The 20,702-nt window shown below is 35.1% G+C and overlaps 1 protein-coding gene across 1 annotated transcript in view; it reads left to right on the top strand.

The window, feature by feature from the left end:
* The window catches only part of LOC131992146 (protein unc-13 homolog B-like), a 111,046-nt gene that overhangs the window by 28,592 nt on the left and 61,752 nt on the right, over nt 1-20,702 (top strand). Inside the window, exons 3-8 of the mRNA XM_059357615.1 lie at nt 4,416-4,515; nt 7,836-7,953; nt 9,591-9,714; nt 15,526-15,599; nt 16,588-16,645; nt 20,068-20,284. Of these exons, the coding sequence (XP_059213598.1) occupies nt 4,416-4,515; nt 7,836-7,953; nt 9,591-9,714; nt 15,526-15,599; nt 16,588-16,645; nt 20,068-20,284 (691 nt within the window). The remainder of the gene's footprint in view (nt 1-4,415; nt 4,516-7,835; nt 7,954-9,590; nt 9,715-15,525; nt 15,600-16,587; nt 16,646-20,067; nt 20,285-20,702) is intronic.

Raw genomic sequence — 20,702 nt, 5'->3', positions numbered from 1 at the left:
TAGTTGCAACCCAAGTGCAAATCTGTACCATATCATCATTGAAAACTGTACTTGATGACTGTATTTTGTTAGGTCTGGCCATAATTACAATCTACTCTTAATTAGCAGTTATTTTTTTGCACCTCACTAAAACTAATGCAGATTAATATAAAAGCCTTATATATCCAATAAATCAATATATCCTACACCCATTAAGGCCGTGGTGGTGACACGCTTTAGAGAGATATTGATTCAACTTTATGGTCATTTTGGAGGCTGCAGCTTTTGATAAATTGCATTGTGTTATACTTTACTAATAGGGTTTTTGTTATTAAGACAACCCACATGTATATGCCTAATGGTGTGGTGACTTTAGGAAGTGAGTACCATCACTGGTGCTGTGGTTTGTACTGGCTGAATATGACTTGCTAGGAGCTAACTGAAGGTCTGTCTCCAGAGCTGCTGTCTGCTCCTCTGCCCAGAAAAGTCTACTTAAGGCAGGAAATGAGGCGGATCACGCAACTTGGAAACAATCCTACAAATCTAACACTAGAGTCTAATTAAATGCCAGTAGTATAATACTAATAATATTATTGTAGCCTTATCTTTATCTGCAAACGTACAGGAATACTGGGTTTAAACAGCATGGATAATATGGATGACCATGTCACATATCTCAATATAGTTCAATTTTTTTTCTTTCTTAATATATAATTGCTGCCCTTACTAGGGATTTTTAAAAAAAGGTACTCCTGTTGTCATACTATATCCTGTGGCTATTCCAACATGCAAAGTGATTATGTACATTCACTGAGTGAATATTTAGAAAATAAAACATATATTTCTCGCTAGAAATGTGATCAAAATCCATTTTTATGCAGAAACTAAGTCAAAATATTGATTTTTTTTCACTAAAAATGAGAGAACTGTCTGCCATGTTTTTTGTTCTGACCGCCGGGACCTTGAAAGTCACGTGACTTGGAACAAACCAATAGGAAAAAATATCCATGGAATAGCCACGGGATATGACTGTCATTAACTTGCATTGTAGCGAAATCCATGTCAGTTTCACGGAAATTTGAGTGATTCCGTGGCTATTCCATGGATTTTGAGTTAAGCGAATCCGTGGCTATTTCACGGATTCCTGTGAAATCAGGTTCCATATTTGGCTTTAATTGAACATTGCTCTCACTTTGCGATAAAAATATCGACATATGTATATATATATATATATATATATATATATATATATATATATATATATCGTATGTCGACATTCAGCCTAAATATATCGGGATATGACTTTTGGCCCGTATCGCCCAGCCCTAGTACAGTCCACACACATGATCAGCATTTCAATCCAAACCATTCCTGCTGCTGTTGCTGTGCCCAGGTAGGGGGTTGCATTTATTCTGCTAGAAGGGAGGAATGACAGGGAGGACCACCGGTGGTGCAGAGCTGCTATCTACCAGAGTGAGACTGAGCCCCATCAGCAGGCACGTGTTGATGCTCCCCCGTCCTACTGCAGGAAATGAAAAGTGGTGGCTGTGTCACGGGCTGTCTTAATCCCCCTCCACCCCCCTCGGCCCTCACCCCGCCCCGCGCTGACAGCTGGTGCAGACGGTTGTTGTGACGCTGCTGACTGGCTGATGGAGGCTGATGGAGACCACTGGGTGTGAAAGTTGTCTACACAGGCTGACAAATAGGCGATTGACTCCTCGTCTCAACTGTCAACTGTTACAAAAGAGACAACAGCGGCAATTTAGGCTCTGTTTGTAAAAGCTGCTGCTACCTTTGACCCAACTGAATTTCAGTTTAAGACTTGATGCTATCCGGGCTGACAGAGACCTTTTCTGCAGCAGTTGCGGGTCAGGAGTGACATCCCCTCCATTACATCATCAGCAGACCTTCCTCTCTTACATCAGGGGTGTCAAACTCTGGCCCGCGGGCCAAATTTGGCCCGCAGTGTAGTTTTATTTGGCCCGCGAGGCAATACCAAATTCTTATATTATTGTACTATAAAAGCTGACCCGCCATTATTATACGGCGCATTTACCGCTAATACTAGATTTATTATTGTTATTTTATTTTTAAATGTATCAAGCTGTTGAAAAACTTTATTTTGATATTCAAATCAGAAGAATGCAAATAGAAAAGAGGCTTACGATTTTTATTTAATTTTTATTTAATAAATTAATGACATTGATGTGTTTTTTTTTTTTAATTTGATTTTGCATGTCTGCACTATTTAGTAGTATATTGTATGTTTATAAGCGTTGCTGGTTCCATATTTAATGTTAAAGCAAAACATGTTTGATATATATTAAAAGGTTTATTTGTTCAATGTTGGCCCGTGATTTTATTCAAGTTTTAAATTTTGGCCCATTATGTATTTGAGTTTGACACCCCTGTCTTACATACTGTATGTGTAGAGAGCAATTATGAAGAGTTTTGTTTAACCCTCTGGGGTCTATGATGGTGCCGTCCTGATCAGATCATGTGACGTTTAACAAAAAAACTAGGTCGCATGGAGCGCTGCTATCAACTTCACTCCAAAGTACAGACTTGAAACTTTCTCCCAGTTTTTGTTCCACATTCCTAGGTCATGTAAAACCAAAGATATGATCGTTTTAATTTGATAGTGCAGAAGTATTTGAGCGTTGATGTAGCTCACTGTGTTATTTCGCACATAGTTTGTTTTGAAAAGTTGCAGCTAACAAGGAAAAAAACCTATAAATATACATGTTTTATGGGACTTTATGGAATATAGTTTTATTATATTTAATTTTCTACCTTTTTATATGTTCATATTTGTATCCTATGTTTACATTTTCAAATTCCAAAACAGTTAATTGAGCATATTTGTGGTTTTTATTGTAGTAAATAGTATAATTTTTCAGCTCAGATTTCATGATTTTTGGGCTCAATATGTTGATAAAGTAGGTTAAAGTGAGAAAATAACTGTCAGATCATATAGGTGAAGAAAAAATGGATACCATATATGGGTATAATAAACATTTTTTTATGTGGTACATAAAGGGCAAAATCAAAAGTATTCAAAAACGGCCAAAATAGGCTCAGACCCCAGAAGGTTAAGAGAAGCTGTAATTCACAGTGCAGGAGAGACATAACATGCAGAGGGATCCTCCAGCGGTATCTGCTGCACGGGGTTGGCTCTCTTTGGAGATTACTGGGGTCAGTTTGCTGCCCTGGCACGGCTTGGCTTGACATAGTGGAGGGGAGGATGAAGAGACTTATCTGCTTTCCCTCTCACTGGAGCTCCTGATGTCTTTTTCTATCACACAAAGCCAAAGTAGAGCTGGCCTGGTTACTGTTTCTTGTATCGGTTTGAACGTCTGATCTGCTTTCACTGTCTGAGAGCAGTGTTTTATTTCATAACGTCCTTAAAAGTAGAGCTGGATAATACATTGATTTTATCAATTCCTTTGGATTTACTGGTGTAGTGCCTGTTGGGGCGGGCGCAACGTGCAGTTTTCTGCAGAAATGTTTAGCCAAACGACTTCACAGTGTGGCATCGTATAGATGAATGGTTGTCGGGAAACTCAGCCAACAAAAACAAACACAAATGCATACACAGATTCCTGGATTCCTGGATAAATGGTCAAAATAGGGTTGGGCGATATATTGAACTATATATCGATATAGTTCAAATCTGTGCTGTGATCCTTGCTCCAGGCAAGCTGCTTTATATATAAATGCTGCCCTTACTAGAGTTTGTCATATTTTGTTTCTTCTGTAATGTTCCTTATTCTTTTTACATATAAATATATTTATTTCAGAAAAAGATTGGCCTATTTTATTTCATAGGCTATTTTTATTTAAAATATTTTTTTATTTAAATGTGCACTTTATGGAGCTTTGCTTTTTTTGAAAAAGGTACTCCTGTTGTTATACAGTATTTATGTTCTCTTAAATAAACAGTTTCAATAAAACTACTTGTGACATGTCATATTTGGCTTTGACTTTGACTGAAGATTTGCTCGACTTTGCTATAAAAACATCAGGATATATGTCGTATATCGATATTCAGCCTAAATATATATATCGGGATATGACTTTTGGTCCATATCGCCCAGCCCTAGGTCAAAATCAAGCACTTTTACGATACCAATTTGAAGATTTGCCAAAATGGAGACTTCATTTTTAGGCAATATTGCCCAGCCCTACATGAAAGTGTGTATTTGGCTCAACTGTATCTGATAAATAAAATCCTGCAGATTGCTGCCAATATGTTGACACTGTGACTACTAATAATCTATATCTTCTTCACTGTTCATTTCCTCATGTTTTCTGTCTAAAAGAACATAATAGAAGTCTCTCCATAATGTACGCCTCTACATGCCCTCAGTGATTAGACAATATTGCTGCCACCTCGCTATAATTAAAAATATAATCTCCCTTTTCCTTTGTTTCAGACAAGTTCAACACCTACGTGACGCTGAAGGTGCAGAATGTCAAAAGCACAACGATCACGGTGCGGGGCGACCAGCCCTGCTGGGAACAGGACTTCATGTTGTAAGTTATTACACACAGACACAGCTTCAAGATTTATTGAACTAATTAAATTTCATTCATCATCATTTAGATCACCGACTATAATAAATGTAGTTCATTGTGCACTGAAAAAAAGAGATTTTTTGGCCCTGTAATTATTATTTCAATCATCTATAGAAATTGTACAAAGAAAAACGAATTCAGTGCTTTTACTTTGAAATAGCAGTTTTTCATGTCGTGCATTAATTAGTGATTGTTTGTTATTATGTGTCCTCATTTTTGTATGTAAATTGAATAATTTGTTCCAAGTAATATTCACTAAACCAGTTCATTGGCTTAATTAGTTGATATTTCCAAGTAAAGTGTAATTGAGGGACATCAGTGAATCTGCAATTTACTTGTGTATTTTCATAAAAAAATAAGTGGTTCTATTAAATAAATATTACTTAGAAACAGCCTGAGTAAAGATTACAAACACTTTCTGTGTGGGAAAAACTTGCCTAGCTTTTTTGAAGTAAATGTCACTCCATTTTTTTTCAGTGTAGACTAGGGTTGTCAGAAGTATCGATACTCAAAAAAGTATCGATACTAAAACGTTGTATCCGGATAAAATACTCATTTTCAAAAGTATCGAGTATCTGAAGCTTGTTATCATAGTTGCAGTTTCTTTTTGCACAACTTTTTTTTATTATAAATATTTAACCTGTGGTTCTCTTCATTTTTTTTTTTTTTTTTTTTTTTTTAATTATTATTAATTTAAACAAAACACAACATAAGTCACCAATGGACAAACACAGTAAAAAAGAAAAAAAAGAACAACAACAAAATCACTAAACCAACCTACATAATTAAATAAATAAAACAGCAAAAATAAATAAGAACTTTAACACATTTAATAACATTAAAACTAAAACTAAACACAAACAAACATCAAACATAATTACCACATAAAACATACAGTATATCAGTAAACTTAATAACCTAAGAGAAAATATTCTGTTCTGTTAATTTTTACATGTTGCATTTTTCTTGTAAATAAAAATATTTCTGTTAAATTTTGGGGTCTTTGTTTTTATCCTTGTGGTATTGAAAATGGTATCGAATATCGAATATTTTCCTGAGTATTGGTATCGAGTTGAAAATTTTAGTATCATGACAACCCTAGTGTAGACTAAGCAAATGCTACACAAACCCCAAACACTGCTATCATACACTGTAAAGTCAAAAAATCAGCATGTAGATACACTCCATTCATTGAGTAATGTGCAAACTCTTCAATAAAGGCAAATTGCCAAACAGAAGTTTTAAAACCCCAAATGAGTTTTATTAGAGCGCCAGGAGTGGTGCCTTGTTTTCAAACTGCAACGATCTTGTAAAACAGCTGCTGTTCATTTCCTCCTTGTAATTCATTGGTTTAATTTCCTCATTTTACTTTCCCTGTGAAAGGTATCTATGGCGACGAGAGAGCCAGCACGTTGTTGCATGTGTGTCATTGTTTGTCTTTTGTGAACTCCCTCATTGCAACAGTGTTTGTTTTTCCAGACCTTCATCCTTCCACTGTCCATTAATGATGTGTCGGCAAGGTGTAATTCAACATAAAACATAATCATTCATCGGCGTTTCCAGCGAACGCTCAGCACCACCTGTTACAACAAAACTCATCTATTAAACACTAAGAAATAATGACTCAGCTCAAATAAAATTTATTAAAAGGAATTTACATTTTTCCAAACTGTTTCCGAACATTCAAGTTATTTTGTAATACAGTGCTCATTTCACCCATTAAGGCCTAAAACGCCTGGGAAAAAAAGCCTGTAGAACCTCTGGGCGATTTTAAAATAACCCCCAAAAACCTGAAGTTTTTCTGGAAATTCAACACTTCCTACTAAATAATAGATTTTTCAGCCTCTGTAGCAGATAGAAATGAAATTCAAAAAGTATTTGAAAGCTTATAGCCGTTGCTTTCATGATAAGTTGAGTTTATTTGTCCAAACCTTCAATAAAGTTTAATAAAAATCAATGTGTTGCATTGCGACACTCCCACATGTATTTTGATGCATTTCATTGGCCAAGAGACCGAAAATAGGTGGAAAAAACTACAAATTGATTGATTGATTGATTGATTGATTGATTGATTGTCTTTATTTCGAACATGCAAGTAAGTAAAAAAAAAACAAAAAAAACAAAAAAAAAAAAACAAGTTTAAATATTAATAGATGAATAAATAAAAAACAAAACAAAAAAGCAAAAAAAAATACTACAAAACGACGTATCCGCTTTCCCGGTTTTAATGGTAGAAATGCAGTAATGCTTTCCCGCCTTAAATGGGTTAAGGACACGTTAAAAACTAAAAAAATTCACATATGGGGATATTTGCTTACTTATTTTATGTTGTACAGCAAAACACGAAAATCTCCTCAGCTAGAGTTAACTACTGACATTATTTCAGGCATCTAATCAAAAAACCCATTCAAAATCCTCAATGACTTTCAGAGGTTAGACTCCTTGGCACTAAAATGCTAATTAACTTCTATGTAATTTACTTCTACTACGTTTAAGAACTAATTCCTGTAGCGCCCTACTACTATATATTACCTATATATTATTGCTTTAGCAGTGAAATTTACAAGATTCCAAAACATTTGCATTGTGTTTTAATAAAAAAAGACATTGATAATACAATACAATAATGATAATGAATGAAAGTAAAAATCTATGTGATTAGATTACAGAATCTAAATGACTGAGTTAAAAATAGCACCAGCTTGATTTGAATACATTGGCAGAATGATATATTTCCCATGTATATCTCTGCACCTGGACACTCTGCGCCCTCGCCTGCACTTCTCTCAATTAGCTGCTCTCTTTGATTATCTTTTCTCTCATCTTCCTTTTGTTCGGCCCGTCGATAGTCGTAAACTGCCACAGATGAGAATATGCAAATGCCGTTGTCATGCGGCTCCTTTAAAAATTGATATGCCATTTTACTGCTGTCATCAAGCTGTTTTTGAGCCCTTTGAATAGCACGTTGAATAACAAAACAAGGCTTGAATGGATTATGACAGCTAATGCACAACAAAAAGAGGAAGTAGTCTTTGTTATCAGGCGGTGGTAGGGCCCGGCTGTAATTATGGAGACATTTCTGCTCCGTTGGGTGGGTTTGAATGACATTTTGTCAAGTTTTCTCACGTTTTTTTTTTATTCTGATAACAAAGACTGAAACTACACAGTTATTATGCCACTCTTTTATCCACTGACATTTCCCACGCTGTTTATCACGAAGGGCTGTTATGGGAGCTTGACATTACTTGATACCTGATTTCCACCTTTTTCTTTCTCAGTGAGATCAACCGGCTGGACCTGGGCCTTATTGTTGAGGTGTGGAACAAAGGCCTCATCTGGGACACCATGGTGGGGACAGCCTGGATTCCTCTAAAGAGTGTCCAACAATCAGAGGAGGTTAGAATATGCACCCACACATGATTCTCATATAAATACAGTAATATAGTAGGAAGGATTTTATTTCAAAACAGAGAAAAAGCAACCTGAAATCCATCCATGATTACAAAAGGTCCCGACTGACTTAACTAGGTTTGTTATTTGTAAAAAGGTATTTCACTTAGGCAGATTTTTTTTATTTTCTAGACATTCAGATTCAGATTCTTCTGTGTTTATTAGTTTATAAAGTAGTGCAATGCCAAACAAGTAAGTATGTATTACTATAGTGGGAGATTAAGAATTTTTAATTATGTCCAATTGAGGTTGTGTTTAAAAGTGGGATGTACAATGAGGTGTAATACTTTTGTATAGTGTTAATATATGAACCCAATTAGCTATTATCAATATGTGCTGTGTGTGAGTCTGAGTGTGTATTTGTGTGCGTGCGTGTCTATGTGCGTCATTTTTATTGTCTGTTTTTATTCTTATTTTTTGTAAAGCACTTTGTGTTGCATTTATATGTATGAAAAGCGCTATATAAATAAAGTTTGACTGATTGATTGAGCTGATATACTATATTACATGTAAGTAACTCATATCAAATGATTATGGGCATTACGCTAAGCAACATGAACGTCATCCCTGAATTACATAGTAATGCAACATAAGAAGTGAATAAAGCTAAATCTCCGCTTAGCATGCTAATTGCGAATAACAGAATTTGCACATTACATTCAGACCACTACAACGTCTGCAACTCCATAAAACACTTACTTTTCATAAGGTACCACACCATCCAGCACATACACATTGAACATTGATATTCGATGGAAACTATTTGATTATTATTGGAAAATCGAACCTTGTAGCGCACTTTAAAACTCCTAAAGATAGGTAGGCTAAATAGACTTACAGATGAGATGAGTCAGGGTGTAAATCCAGAGTGAATTGTGTTACTGACCAGGTGTAGGCCTATCACACAATGGGGCGGAGCTCCACTAAAAGGGTGCGGAGCTCCCCTAAAAGGCGTCCGATCGAAAACAGTGCAATGTAACACGTCCTACGTAAATAATATATTTTGAAAAATCATCAAATCAAACTCAAATCAAATAATCAAATCAAACTTTATTTATATCGTGCTTTTCATACATATAATAGCAACACAAAGTGCTTTACAAAAAATAAGAATAAAAACAGACAATAAAAATGACAAAACCCACCCCTCCCATCCCCACATACACATCTGCACACACACGCACATAGACACGCACGCACACAAACACACACTCAGACTCACACACAGCACATATTGATTGGCAGTGTAAAATGAATTCAAAAATCTTCAAAATCAATGATGCACACCTTCGTGCCATGCACAAGCCACATACGATATCTTAGGTCAGTCTGACTAACGGTCAGAGAGATATGCCCTAGACACACACACACACACACACACACACACACACACACACACACAGACTAACATACACACACACACACACACACAGAAGCTTCTTGCTTTTTACAGATATAGATAATACAAATCCTCAAAAATGACCTGAGATATGTGACTCTTGGAAATAGAGTATGTAGAAGAATGGACAAAGGGAAGGTTCTTGCTGCTAGGTAAAAATTAATGTATGTGTATCTGCATGCAGGAGGGCTCAGGGGACTGGATCTTTCTGGATGCAGAGGTCCTGATGAAGGCAGATGAGATCTACGGCACCAAGAACCCTACGCCTCATCGAGTCCTGCTGGACACTCGCTTCGAGCTGCCTTTTGGTGAGATATCAAGAGTTGACAGTCCCTCTTTTCCAGTTGCTTTGTATTTAAGCTGCATGTTCAATCAGTATTTCTGAAATCGAGAATGGCATGAATGCAGCCTTTTGTACTTCAGAGATATCCTGCATGGACATATTTTGGACACAAATGCGTCCATCACCGGTACATTACCATTACAGAAAGCACATGTAACCCAGATATTGAACTTTTAAGGTCCGTCCAAACCAAGAATCATCACTTTTTGTAAAATAAAATCATTCTAAATCAGTTGCTTGGCAGACACCAGCCCACAGCTGTTTCCTTGGTTTTCCCGACCATTTCAAGGCTCAGGCACAGCACCCAAGTCAACACCACTTCAGCTGAATAAATGTAAAATCAATATGGAGAGCATCAAAACTAATCATGTAATCAGGATACCGTGCAGCCTATGTTTTTAGAGGAATCGTTTGGAAATGTAAATGACAGCTGTTAGGGCATTGGACATACACAATGATCAGATCAATCATCTGAATTTCATCATCATCAAACTCTATATAATAAAAAATATTATATATAAATTATGTGTAATACAGTGTTCTTATTTAAAAATACAGCATATCATAGATGCACAATACCATGGCTGTGTATTAAAGCAGCTGTTCCTTCGTGTTATTTAATAACACCCAGAATTTTTCCCTGTTTTTTTCTTATTCTCCCACAGCCAAAATAATAATTTAGGTCTTAACCAAACTGCATTCAGAGAATCATTACAGTCCTGACTTAGGCCTGTCACGATAATTACTAAATCGACTTATCCTTTAATATACTAAAATGGACATGATAGTTTTTTTCTGGATGCAATATATTGTCGTTTACATGCGTGACTTTTTGTTCTTTTTTGTGTTTAAAGTAATGCTGCAAATGTTTGACAGGCAGTACGAATTGCTGGGGGAAAAAAAACTATATTTCCCAAGCAGTCATTCCAGCTGTTTATATGTTATTTTAAGAATAAAACAATATAATACATAATGATTATCTCAATGCAATGTTTTGTTAACAGAAAGACTATTTTGTTTGTTTTGGTTGTAGTTTATTAATTTGTTTTATTTTTAATATTTATTTTCCACATTTCAATTCCAATGTTTAAAAAATTCATTGTTGTGGAAAAGGATGTACCTTTTTATGCTCTAATGTCGTTATAAAACTAAAACAACAAAGATACAACAATACTTTCGTTTATTGTGATAGATTCTGGGAAAATATATCATCCTAAAAAATGTGTTATCGTGACAGGCCTACTGATTTTTTTTCAATTTTCAGAATGAGGAAAATCTCCAATGAATGAATCACACCTTTTGAAAGGTTCAGCTGCTTATGTAAGGCTTTCCCCCACGTGTCATATCAAGTCCTTTTGCTCTGAAACCAGTCAGTGATGATGTAGAGAGTACATCTGTGATTGTGGCTCCCGCAGGGCAAATCAAACCTTCATCCACTGAGTTACACAAAGGCCACACGTGTGTCCTGCTGAAATGTCAGCGGTCTGTTTCCGAGGCTACTATCCAGCCCGAGGCGTTGTCTAACTAACTGATGACGATATAACCTGCAGCAGTCTTATGCAACTGTTACCTGTATGCCATTGATCTGTCATCTCAAGTCAAAAAGAAAACATAAGGACCATATTTTTAAGAGCAAACTTAAGATTTATCTTTTAATTTGGCTTTTACTTGAACCATTTTTAAATATGTTTCTCCTCATGCATCTTAGTGTACAACAGCTTCTCTTTTTTTTAATTTGCTATTATTTATTAGTCTATTTATATATATATATATATATATATATATATATATATATATTATCATGCTCTACTTTTAAATTATTTATTTATTATTTTCATGTTTTTATCTAGCTCTTTTACTTTTACTTTTTATTGTTATTATTATTTACTTTTGTTTTTATTTGATTTTATCTTACCTTACTTTGTTGTTATTAATTTTATTTATTTATTTATTTATTCATTTATTTTATTTTTTTTTATTTATTTGCTCGACGTTGAGATGCAGCTTTTGCAGTTTGTGCTTTGTTTTTAATGGGATGGTTGGATGGAGGGTGTTTGCTTGTTTCTATGTTTTATTATTATTATTATTTATTATTATTATTATTATTATTATTATTTCCTTTTTTATGTGAAGCACTTTGCGTGACATTTCTCTTGTATGAAAGTGCTCTACAAATAAAGTCTGATTGATTGAAGTCGGATATCAAATCAAGTCAAATCAAGTCAAATTTTAAAGTGCTTGACAATAAAGTGCTTCACATTGAAGTGCAATAAAATACAGGAGAGACAAAGGTAAAATAAACAAAAAGGGTTAGCAGACATTGCCTGCAAGAGTTAAAATAAAGCAAAAAAAAAAGGGATATGAAGAACATGCATGAGTCCAGTATGAGGTCACTTTTTTCCTGTATGAAATTAAAGAGCATTATCTCACTCCTTGATGTGAAGTTGAACAACTAATGGCTAGAAACAGGACACTCTTCTTCTTCTGTCCTTTATCTGGTTTCACTGGGGATTAGGACTTTCTGTCCCGCTTAATTGAGGGCACTGACTCATCAATCGTAGATCTTTCTTTATTAACTTATGTTCAATAAATATAATTTGATTTTTGCCAGGTTGTTCCATTGTGGCCAACCAGATTAAGGAAGCATTAAGAATGCTTTTTTTTTTTTTTTTTAACTTCTCTTTATTGGGTTTTTTTCCCCTTTCGTTCACATACAAAAATAAAGAAGGTACATGTTCATTTATGCTTGAAATCAACACGAAAGAACAGAATGGTAGTAAAGAAATAAAAGCAATTTAAAAAATTAAATAAAAATAAAAAAAACCTACAAATCAAATCAAATATCAAAACAATAATACGTTTTACAAATAAAAGAAAGAGATTTAAATAGTAATAAAACAACTTGGAGGATGTCAAGTGTTCCTAAAATTTACAGTTGTTAATTTTTCATGGGATTATATTTAGTATAATAATCCATAAATGGCTGCCATATTGTGTAAAAGGTAGTTATTTTACCTCCGCATTAAGAATGCTTTTATATGAATTTCTAACAAGAAGAAGACAAAAAATATGACTGTGCTGCGCCTGCATTGATCGTTTTTCGGTTGGTTTTCTGCCAGGAGAGAAAGAAAAAGAAATACAGCAGAAAAAAAAAAAAAAAAAGCTAACACATGCAATTCATTTCGACCACAGTTCCAGTACGTCTGTTAGCAGCTTCAGCCTCGTGATCAAAATGCATCAAAGTTAAAGCAGGGAGTCTGTCCACTGAGTGCTCTCTCTCTCTGCTTTAAGAGGAGACCTTTCAGTGTTGCAGGAGGCCATCATGACTCTCTGAGCCACCAGAGCCATTCATTAAAGCTGAGGCTCGGTGGGTCTTTGAAGCTCTGGCCTTTGTGTGTGTGGCCTTTAATGTGCATCTGTCACAGCTCACCTTCAAAAATGGGAATGGTGAGAGCACCAGATCTCTCCTCTTAATTTTATTTTAAATGATTTGATTTTAATGTATATGGGACAGAGTTTAGCTTAACCTTTCTATCCCTTCATAGGACACTCATTGAAATAATTGAAAATTTCAACCCAATCAAGTGTTATTGCAGGATAAAACAAGACTTTTGTGACTTTTCTTCTTCTCCTGCAAATCAAGGTCAATTGAGTTATTATTTTTATTATTATTATTATCATTTTATTATCATACTGATTGGTCAGATGCCATGGTGTCACTATCTGAGATAGATCTCCTGATCTTAGCTGAATGGTTTGGGAGAAATCCATGTGGTTCTACGACTTTATATGGTTCTTTGCCCCATAAAGGGTTAAAAGCTTATCTTCACCAATAAGCCTGATAAGACTTAAAAAGATAAAAACATAAAAGCATGAGGAAACATAGCACTTTTTTATTTATTTATATATTTTTAAAACATATTTATTGTTTTTTTTTGTTTCAATACATTCAACACTTAAAACAGCAAGAACATATGGCAGTAATGAAAATAATATTTAAAATATTAATAATACTGACAGGACCAAAATAAATGACATATTAAATAAATGTAGATAACAAAAAAATACAATTTGAAAAATAATAAAATAAAATAAAAATAAATAATATTCTCAGTGTAGGTTACAGTGTACATTCCCAACAACAAATCAGACATTTTTATTTTTCTCATTCTCCCACTGCCTCTTCCATATCTCCATTCCCCAACAGTTCCAGAAATATCTTCCAAATGTTATAAAATTCAGAAAATGTAGCACTTTAATCCAGCAATGCTTAATGAACAGTACAGTCGAACATGTATTAGCCTAAACGCCACAAACAGGTTAATTACTCAGTACATATTTAAGTCGATTAAGTTTCATTTTAAAAATGCTTTAGTTTGTGAAGTCCCTCATCCCCTCAGGGTTGTTGCTCTAACAGAAAAGGCTGATTGTCCAATTTTTATGCATCTCAATGGAACGATACAGTCTCCTCTGGCAGCTGCCCTGGTTGTCCTGGAAGCACTGTCCCTGGGTTTAACAGAGTGGTTTAAAGGAGGAGGTGCCATTCCATGTAAATTTAAAAAAAAAAAAAAAAAAAACGAGACACAGGGTCATGTCATGCTTTGCATACTGTATAAATTATATCTCTGAGTGATGCAACAGTGGTGATAATGATCACGTTTATTATAATTACTATTATGATTGTTTGTTTTTCGATTAAATATGTTTGCTTTTGTGTGGAGGCCCAGAATACAACAGTAATCTTGTCAAATGCTGAATTTATGATTCATTTATGTTAAAAAATACTAACTCAAAAATGCCAGATATTTTTTTTAATCAGAAACTTGTAACTTGTAAAGCCTGCATATCGTCACCCTGTTAAAATAATCGCCTAACTAATTTTTTCAAGTTTTGCAGGAAACACAAAAAACTTCACCAAAAGTGTAACATATGGCATTTATTGATCATTTCACTCAAAAAGGATGTAACAAAGGATGGCTATTGGCATAGTAATAACATTGTGTGTAAATTATGTAATTTAAGAGAAATAAATGACTTAGGCAATTTTTTGAACCTGCCTTTGTGACTTAAGCAAGATATGGTAACACTTTATTTTGAAGGTGTCTACATAAGAGTCACACAAGCCTGTCACAAACATGACATGACAAGTATCATGAGCGTTAATGTTACTTCAAAGTGTCATTAATGTTCATGACACATCCCATGATAGTGGCCTATATCAAGTGTGTGACTTAAGCAGATGTATTATGCCTAAATCAAATTAAAATGTGACTTAGGCATTTTTTTCAACATGCCTCTGTGACTTAAGCAAGATATGGTAACACTTTATTTTGAAGGTGTCTACATAAGAGTGACATGAGCGTGTCAAAAACATGACATGGATTTTTTAAAATCGCAATATATTGTATCCCAATATTCACCATATCGCAAAATGCTTAAAATTGCAATAATGTTGTATCGTGACTCAAATATTGGGATAAAATCGTAGCGTGGGGCCTCTGATTATTCACACCTCTACTGCATATATAACATTTGTTTGGTATGTTACTACTACTACTTGGACTTTGGATCTTTGTCCCTGTGGTGAATAATGTTCCTGATCTTTCCAGTTATCCTCCCTTCTCTCACTATTTTTACTTCCTCATCCCTGAGATGCTCATGAGAAATTGAACAGGCATAAATGTATTATGATGGCATCCTTGAATATGATGTTTGATATCAGAGGGAGCAGGATGTTCACTCTGTACACAGGTTAACATGTGTGTTTGTGTAACAGACATCCCAGATGATGAGGCGCAGTACTGGACAGGCAAGCTGGAACGCATCAACACCATGAGGATCCACGATGAGGTAAAGTGCAATTAAACAAGATTTTTTACTACTCTAAGTTGTATGAAGAAATAACAGTTCAGTTCAGTTCAGCTTTTTTATTTCGAACATGTGCGAACAAAGCAAGCTCAAAAACAAAGAAATCCAATGAGAATGATCAAAACAAAAATAGCAATAGTCAAAAAAAAAGAAGCTAATGAGCTCAAATGACCAGAACACACATATAATAAAATAATCACCATCACAACAATGAGCTCTCGCATTTGAATTAATCTGAAACACAGTTTCAATATAATGCAACAAGGTTATGTGCAAGCTTCAACTTTTAAGAGCAAAGAGGATGATGACAGGCTCAGGATCAGAGGCAGAAAGCACATAAGTTGGGGAAATGTTACAATATTTTGAGACGCATAGAACAAAAATTGCAGCAAGTTTAAATGAGTGTGGAGCTAAAACACAACCCCGTCATCATAACACAGGTTGGAAAAATGGAAGAAGATAACTTCTTCTACGTTTAATTTTAAGATGAAGTGCATTTTGAATAACCTGCATTTATTTATTAATTAATATTACAGTTTTTGATTTTACATTTTAAAAAGGAAATGTTTATTTACACGTCTTTATTGTTTTGGGGGTAAAAAATTTAATTGTGTAATTATCAGACCGCCATTACATTTTTCATCTCGCGCACCCCCTAGGCAGCTCGTGCACCCCTGGTGGTGCGCGCACCACACTTTGGGAATCCCTGATGTATTGCAATGCACTGTTTCAACTGTGATAAATAATATTTAAACAAACAAGACATGCATTAAAAGACAGAATAAGTTATGTTACACTTGTTTGTTCCTGTTTACGTTTTCTTGCACTGATGACGCAGAACTGCTATATTTAATTTAGCTGTAAATGTTGGAGTGGTGCTTGTGAATTACCGTGGCAATAATAACAATATGACGACACTGAAAACATACGTGATGCCTGTTATTTTTTGTTCTCCTTCTCTCCTCTGTAGTACCCTCTTCAGGATGATGTTCAGACTCGCCCACTGCCGTTTGCAGCCTCCCAGTGCTGTGAGTGTGCTGCTCCTACTCCTCTCCACCACTAGATGGAGCCACTAGCTTTCAGGATTTGATGTTATTTCCTTTCACTTCCTCCACCCTGTTGTGCTGCCTAATATAGTAGCAGTTAAATCCTCTTAATCAGAGTTAAAAAATGAAGATTTTTCAAATCCAGTCTGCCCAGAAGCATGTTAAATATCCTCTCTGTTGTGATAGTTTGTTTTCCACTGATGGGGTTCCCTCATCCTCCCACTATTACAACACAGGGACATTTTTTTTTGTTTTCACAACCCCTGCCTCCTCTGACTGTACCTCTCACTTGTAACGTCTGCACTTTCACCAGGCAACTATTTCGGATGGGCTGAGCCACTGAGTATGTAAAACACACTTTGATGAAATTCTCCCCCTGGCCAATCCTCAGTGCCCTCTGCATGTCCTAATGCCCCATATTCCCCTAATAACATGTCATCTATAAGGTTTCCATGCATTGTATTCTCATTATTTCACTCTAACACTTGATGTTCCTCAATGATTACCTCAAACCCCTTTGGCCTTTTGTTACTTCCTTTCCTGCTCTCGCTGTTTTCCTTTTTTATGATCTGTGATAGGGTTGTCACGATACTAAAATTTTCAACTCGATACTGATACTCAGGAAAATATTCGATACAATACTTGTTTTCATTTCTTACTTTTGGATAAAAACCTTTTTTTTTAATCACTACGCTTCAAATATTAACTATCCTATTTTGTTAAATTGGTGTTTTTTCCAATGGAAATTACTATTTGGTGGCTCTAAAAAGTTTTGACCTGGACTACAGGGACCAGAGAGGAACCAGGTAGATCAGAGACCCTGATTCCCCAGCTTATGTGCTGGAGTGCATTTAAGATCTATAACATTTTTACCCTTTGATGCACAACATGGGTCTAAAGTGACCCGACTAAGTTTTTATATTCTATATCTTTGCAATAAATTAATTTCATCATTCACTATTGCAGGTTTTCCTCAAATAACTTGTTTTTGATTATCATACATCCTAATTTTTTGTTTTCATTTCTTGCTTTTTGGATAAAAACCTTTTTTTTAATCACTACGCTTCAAATATTAACTATCCTATTTTGTTAAATTGGTGTTTTTTTCCAATGGAAATTACTATTTGGTGGCTCTAAAAAGTCTCAAATGTTAAAATATGTGATTTTCCAATGTAATCTGGTGGTTCTAACAGCTCTTTTAAAGTTAAACGTTAAAAATAAGACGAACATAGTTACACATATTCAATTCAATTCAACTTTATTTATAGAGCGCATTTCATGCACAAGGCAGACTCAATGTGCTTCACAGTGGTTATACATAATTACAGTAAACAAAACAAAACAAAAGCAAACAAACAATTATATAAACATATACTCAAATTGTTAATTCAGTGAATCACTTTTTGTATCACTATGCTTCTAATGCACAAGGTCATTTTTGACCCATGTGTGTAAACTCAATACCATTTTCGGGACCACAAGGATAAAAACAAAGACCCCAAAATTTAACAGAAATATTTTTATTTACAAGAAAAATGCAACATGTAAAAATTAACAGAACAGAAGGTTAAATATTTATAATAAAAAACAGTTGTGCAAAAATAAACTGCAACTATGATAACAAGCTTCAGATACTCGATACTTTTGAAAATGAGTATTGTATCCGGATATAACGTTTTAGTATCGATACTTTTTTGAGTATCGATACTTTTGACAACCCTAATCTGTGATGAAGTCATGCAACTTTCATGAGCCATATTTAATTTATCCTTGAATTATTATAAAAAGGGGCTCATGTTTTTTTTCTCCCTCTCCCTGGAATTGTGCTCCATGCATATTTTTAGAAAGACTTTGCAGTGAGAATACTGAAAGATGTTTTAATATGTTTAGCTTTACTTACAGACATATTTCTGAAGTTGCAGTTGCAACACAAAGCTGATAGGTGGCAGTATTTGCTTAACTATATACTGTACATGTCACCTTGGCATTTCATCGTCCTTTCAAGAGATATCAACACATCAGTTTATTTTTCAACCTCTAACTTTATCACTAGAAGAAGATAACTCAGCTGTCCCCTGCAGCAGACACTAAACTTTGTCACCTCTTGAAAGAATTTTTCTTAGGGTCATTACTGGGGTCACTTTCAGAAAGTGGTTTATATTAAAGTTGTACATTACAAAAAGTTTTAATGCTATGTAAAGCCTAAAGACAAAGAGAATGCATCACATTCAGAATTCAAGGTGTATTTTAAAAATTATATCAGTTTGAACCTAAAATATACTGTATTTGTACAGCTTTCAATTGAACATCAGAAAGGATTAGCAAATTATCACAATCTGTTTTACTTACAGGGTTCGTACGGATGCTTGAAATCCTTGAAATTGCTTGAATTTTAATGTTGAATTTCAAGGTTTGAAAAGCGCTTGGATTTTGGATAAAGTGCTTGTAAATGCTTGGAGTTCTTACTGTATTTCTCTTTCAATCTGACTATAGATAACCGCATTTTCAATGCAAGAAAATATATCAACTGAATATCTGAAATGTCGGCCTGTTTGTGGGTCTTTCCTCCTAGTTTGGGTCGTGTTTAGTTCCACCAGCTGCCGGTTGATGATTTTTGTGAGCTTACTTTTGCTCCTAGCCCCTAGATTCCCATACCAGTGTGTTTTATGAGATTAGCAAACTACTTTTAGTTGTTAAAAGTGTAATACCATTGCTGGTGGTATGGTTAAGTGAAATTACCTCTTTTAGTATTGAAGTACTCATCTAAAACATGCCATTTACAACTGTTGAAAGGTACTGGAAAAGCTTGAAAATGGACCTTAAAAGTGCTTTAATTTGACCACTGAAAAAGTGTACGAACCCTGTACTTAAGTTTTAGACAATTTCCCAACTTTTTTTGGAATCGGGATTGTACAATATAAACACCATCAAACTGCTCAAAGTAATGGTAATGCAGAAGCACATTAGATTGCTATCACTACCTATATGTCTTCAGATGATACAACAGCAGTATCTAAAAGTAGGTTAATATCTTTTACTACAAACCTGACTCCAAAAAAAGTTGGGACAATGTCTATTATGTGAATAAAACAGATTGTGATAATTTGTTTAGTTTTTTTGGTTATAGCATGACAGCTTGCACATATAAGGGACTATATTTTAAAAGTGCATGACCTACTTTGGCCCTCACAACCTCCCATTAACCTGGCATCCGCTGCCCCCAGTTCTTTTCTTCTTTTTTTTCTACAACTCCTAACAATTTTGCCCAGAGAGGCAAAATATGAATTAGGATGCATCCTCAGCTTTGAGACGAGTTAATGCTGATTTTAAAAATTACTGGCTGTCACATGAGAAATACTTAAGGAAAGGTTAATTTATTGAGCCCACCCTGTTGCTTGTTGCAGCTCTGGATGACCAGGACAGCGCCGTAGATGATCGGGACAGTGACTACCGCAGTGAGACCAGTAACAGTCTGCCTCCGCGGTACCACACAACAGCCCAGCCCAACTCCTCCATGCACCAGTATCCCATGGGGCCGCGGCAGCAGCACCACCACCCAGACTCCTGCACAGACTCCGTGCACAGTTTTGACCTGGACTACAGGGACCAGAGAGGAACCAGGTAGATCAGAGACCCTGATTCCCCAGCTTAAGTGCTGGAGTGCATTTAAGATCGATAACATTTTAACCCTTTGATGCACAACATGGGTCTAAAGTGACCCGACTAAGTTTTTATATTCTATATATTTGCAATAAATGAATTTCATCATTCACTATTGCAGGTTTTCCTCAAATAACTTGTTTTTGATCATCATACATCCTCATTTTTTGTTTTCATTTCTTGCTTTTTGGATAAAAACCTTTTTTTTTTTTATCACTACGCTTCAAATATTAACTATCCTATTTTGTTAAATTGGTGTTTTTCCAATGGAAATTATTATTTTGCTGGCTCTAATAAGTCTCAAATGTTAAAATATGTGATTTTCGAATGTAATCTGGTGGTTCTAACAACTCTTTTAAAGTTAAACCTTAAAAAGAAG

The sequence above is a fragment of the Centropristis striata genome, chromosome 19 (genome assembly GCF_030273125.1).
Source record: "Centropristis striata isolate RG_2023a ecotype Rhode Island chromosome 19, C.striata_1.0, whole genome shotgun sequence".
Lineage (NCBI taxonomy): Eukaryota > Metazoa > Chordata > Actinopteri > Perciformes > Serranidae > Centropristis > Centropristis striata.
This window is presented reverse-complemented; position numbering and strand designations above follow the sequence as displayed.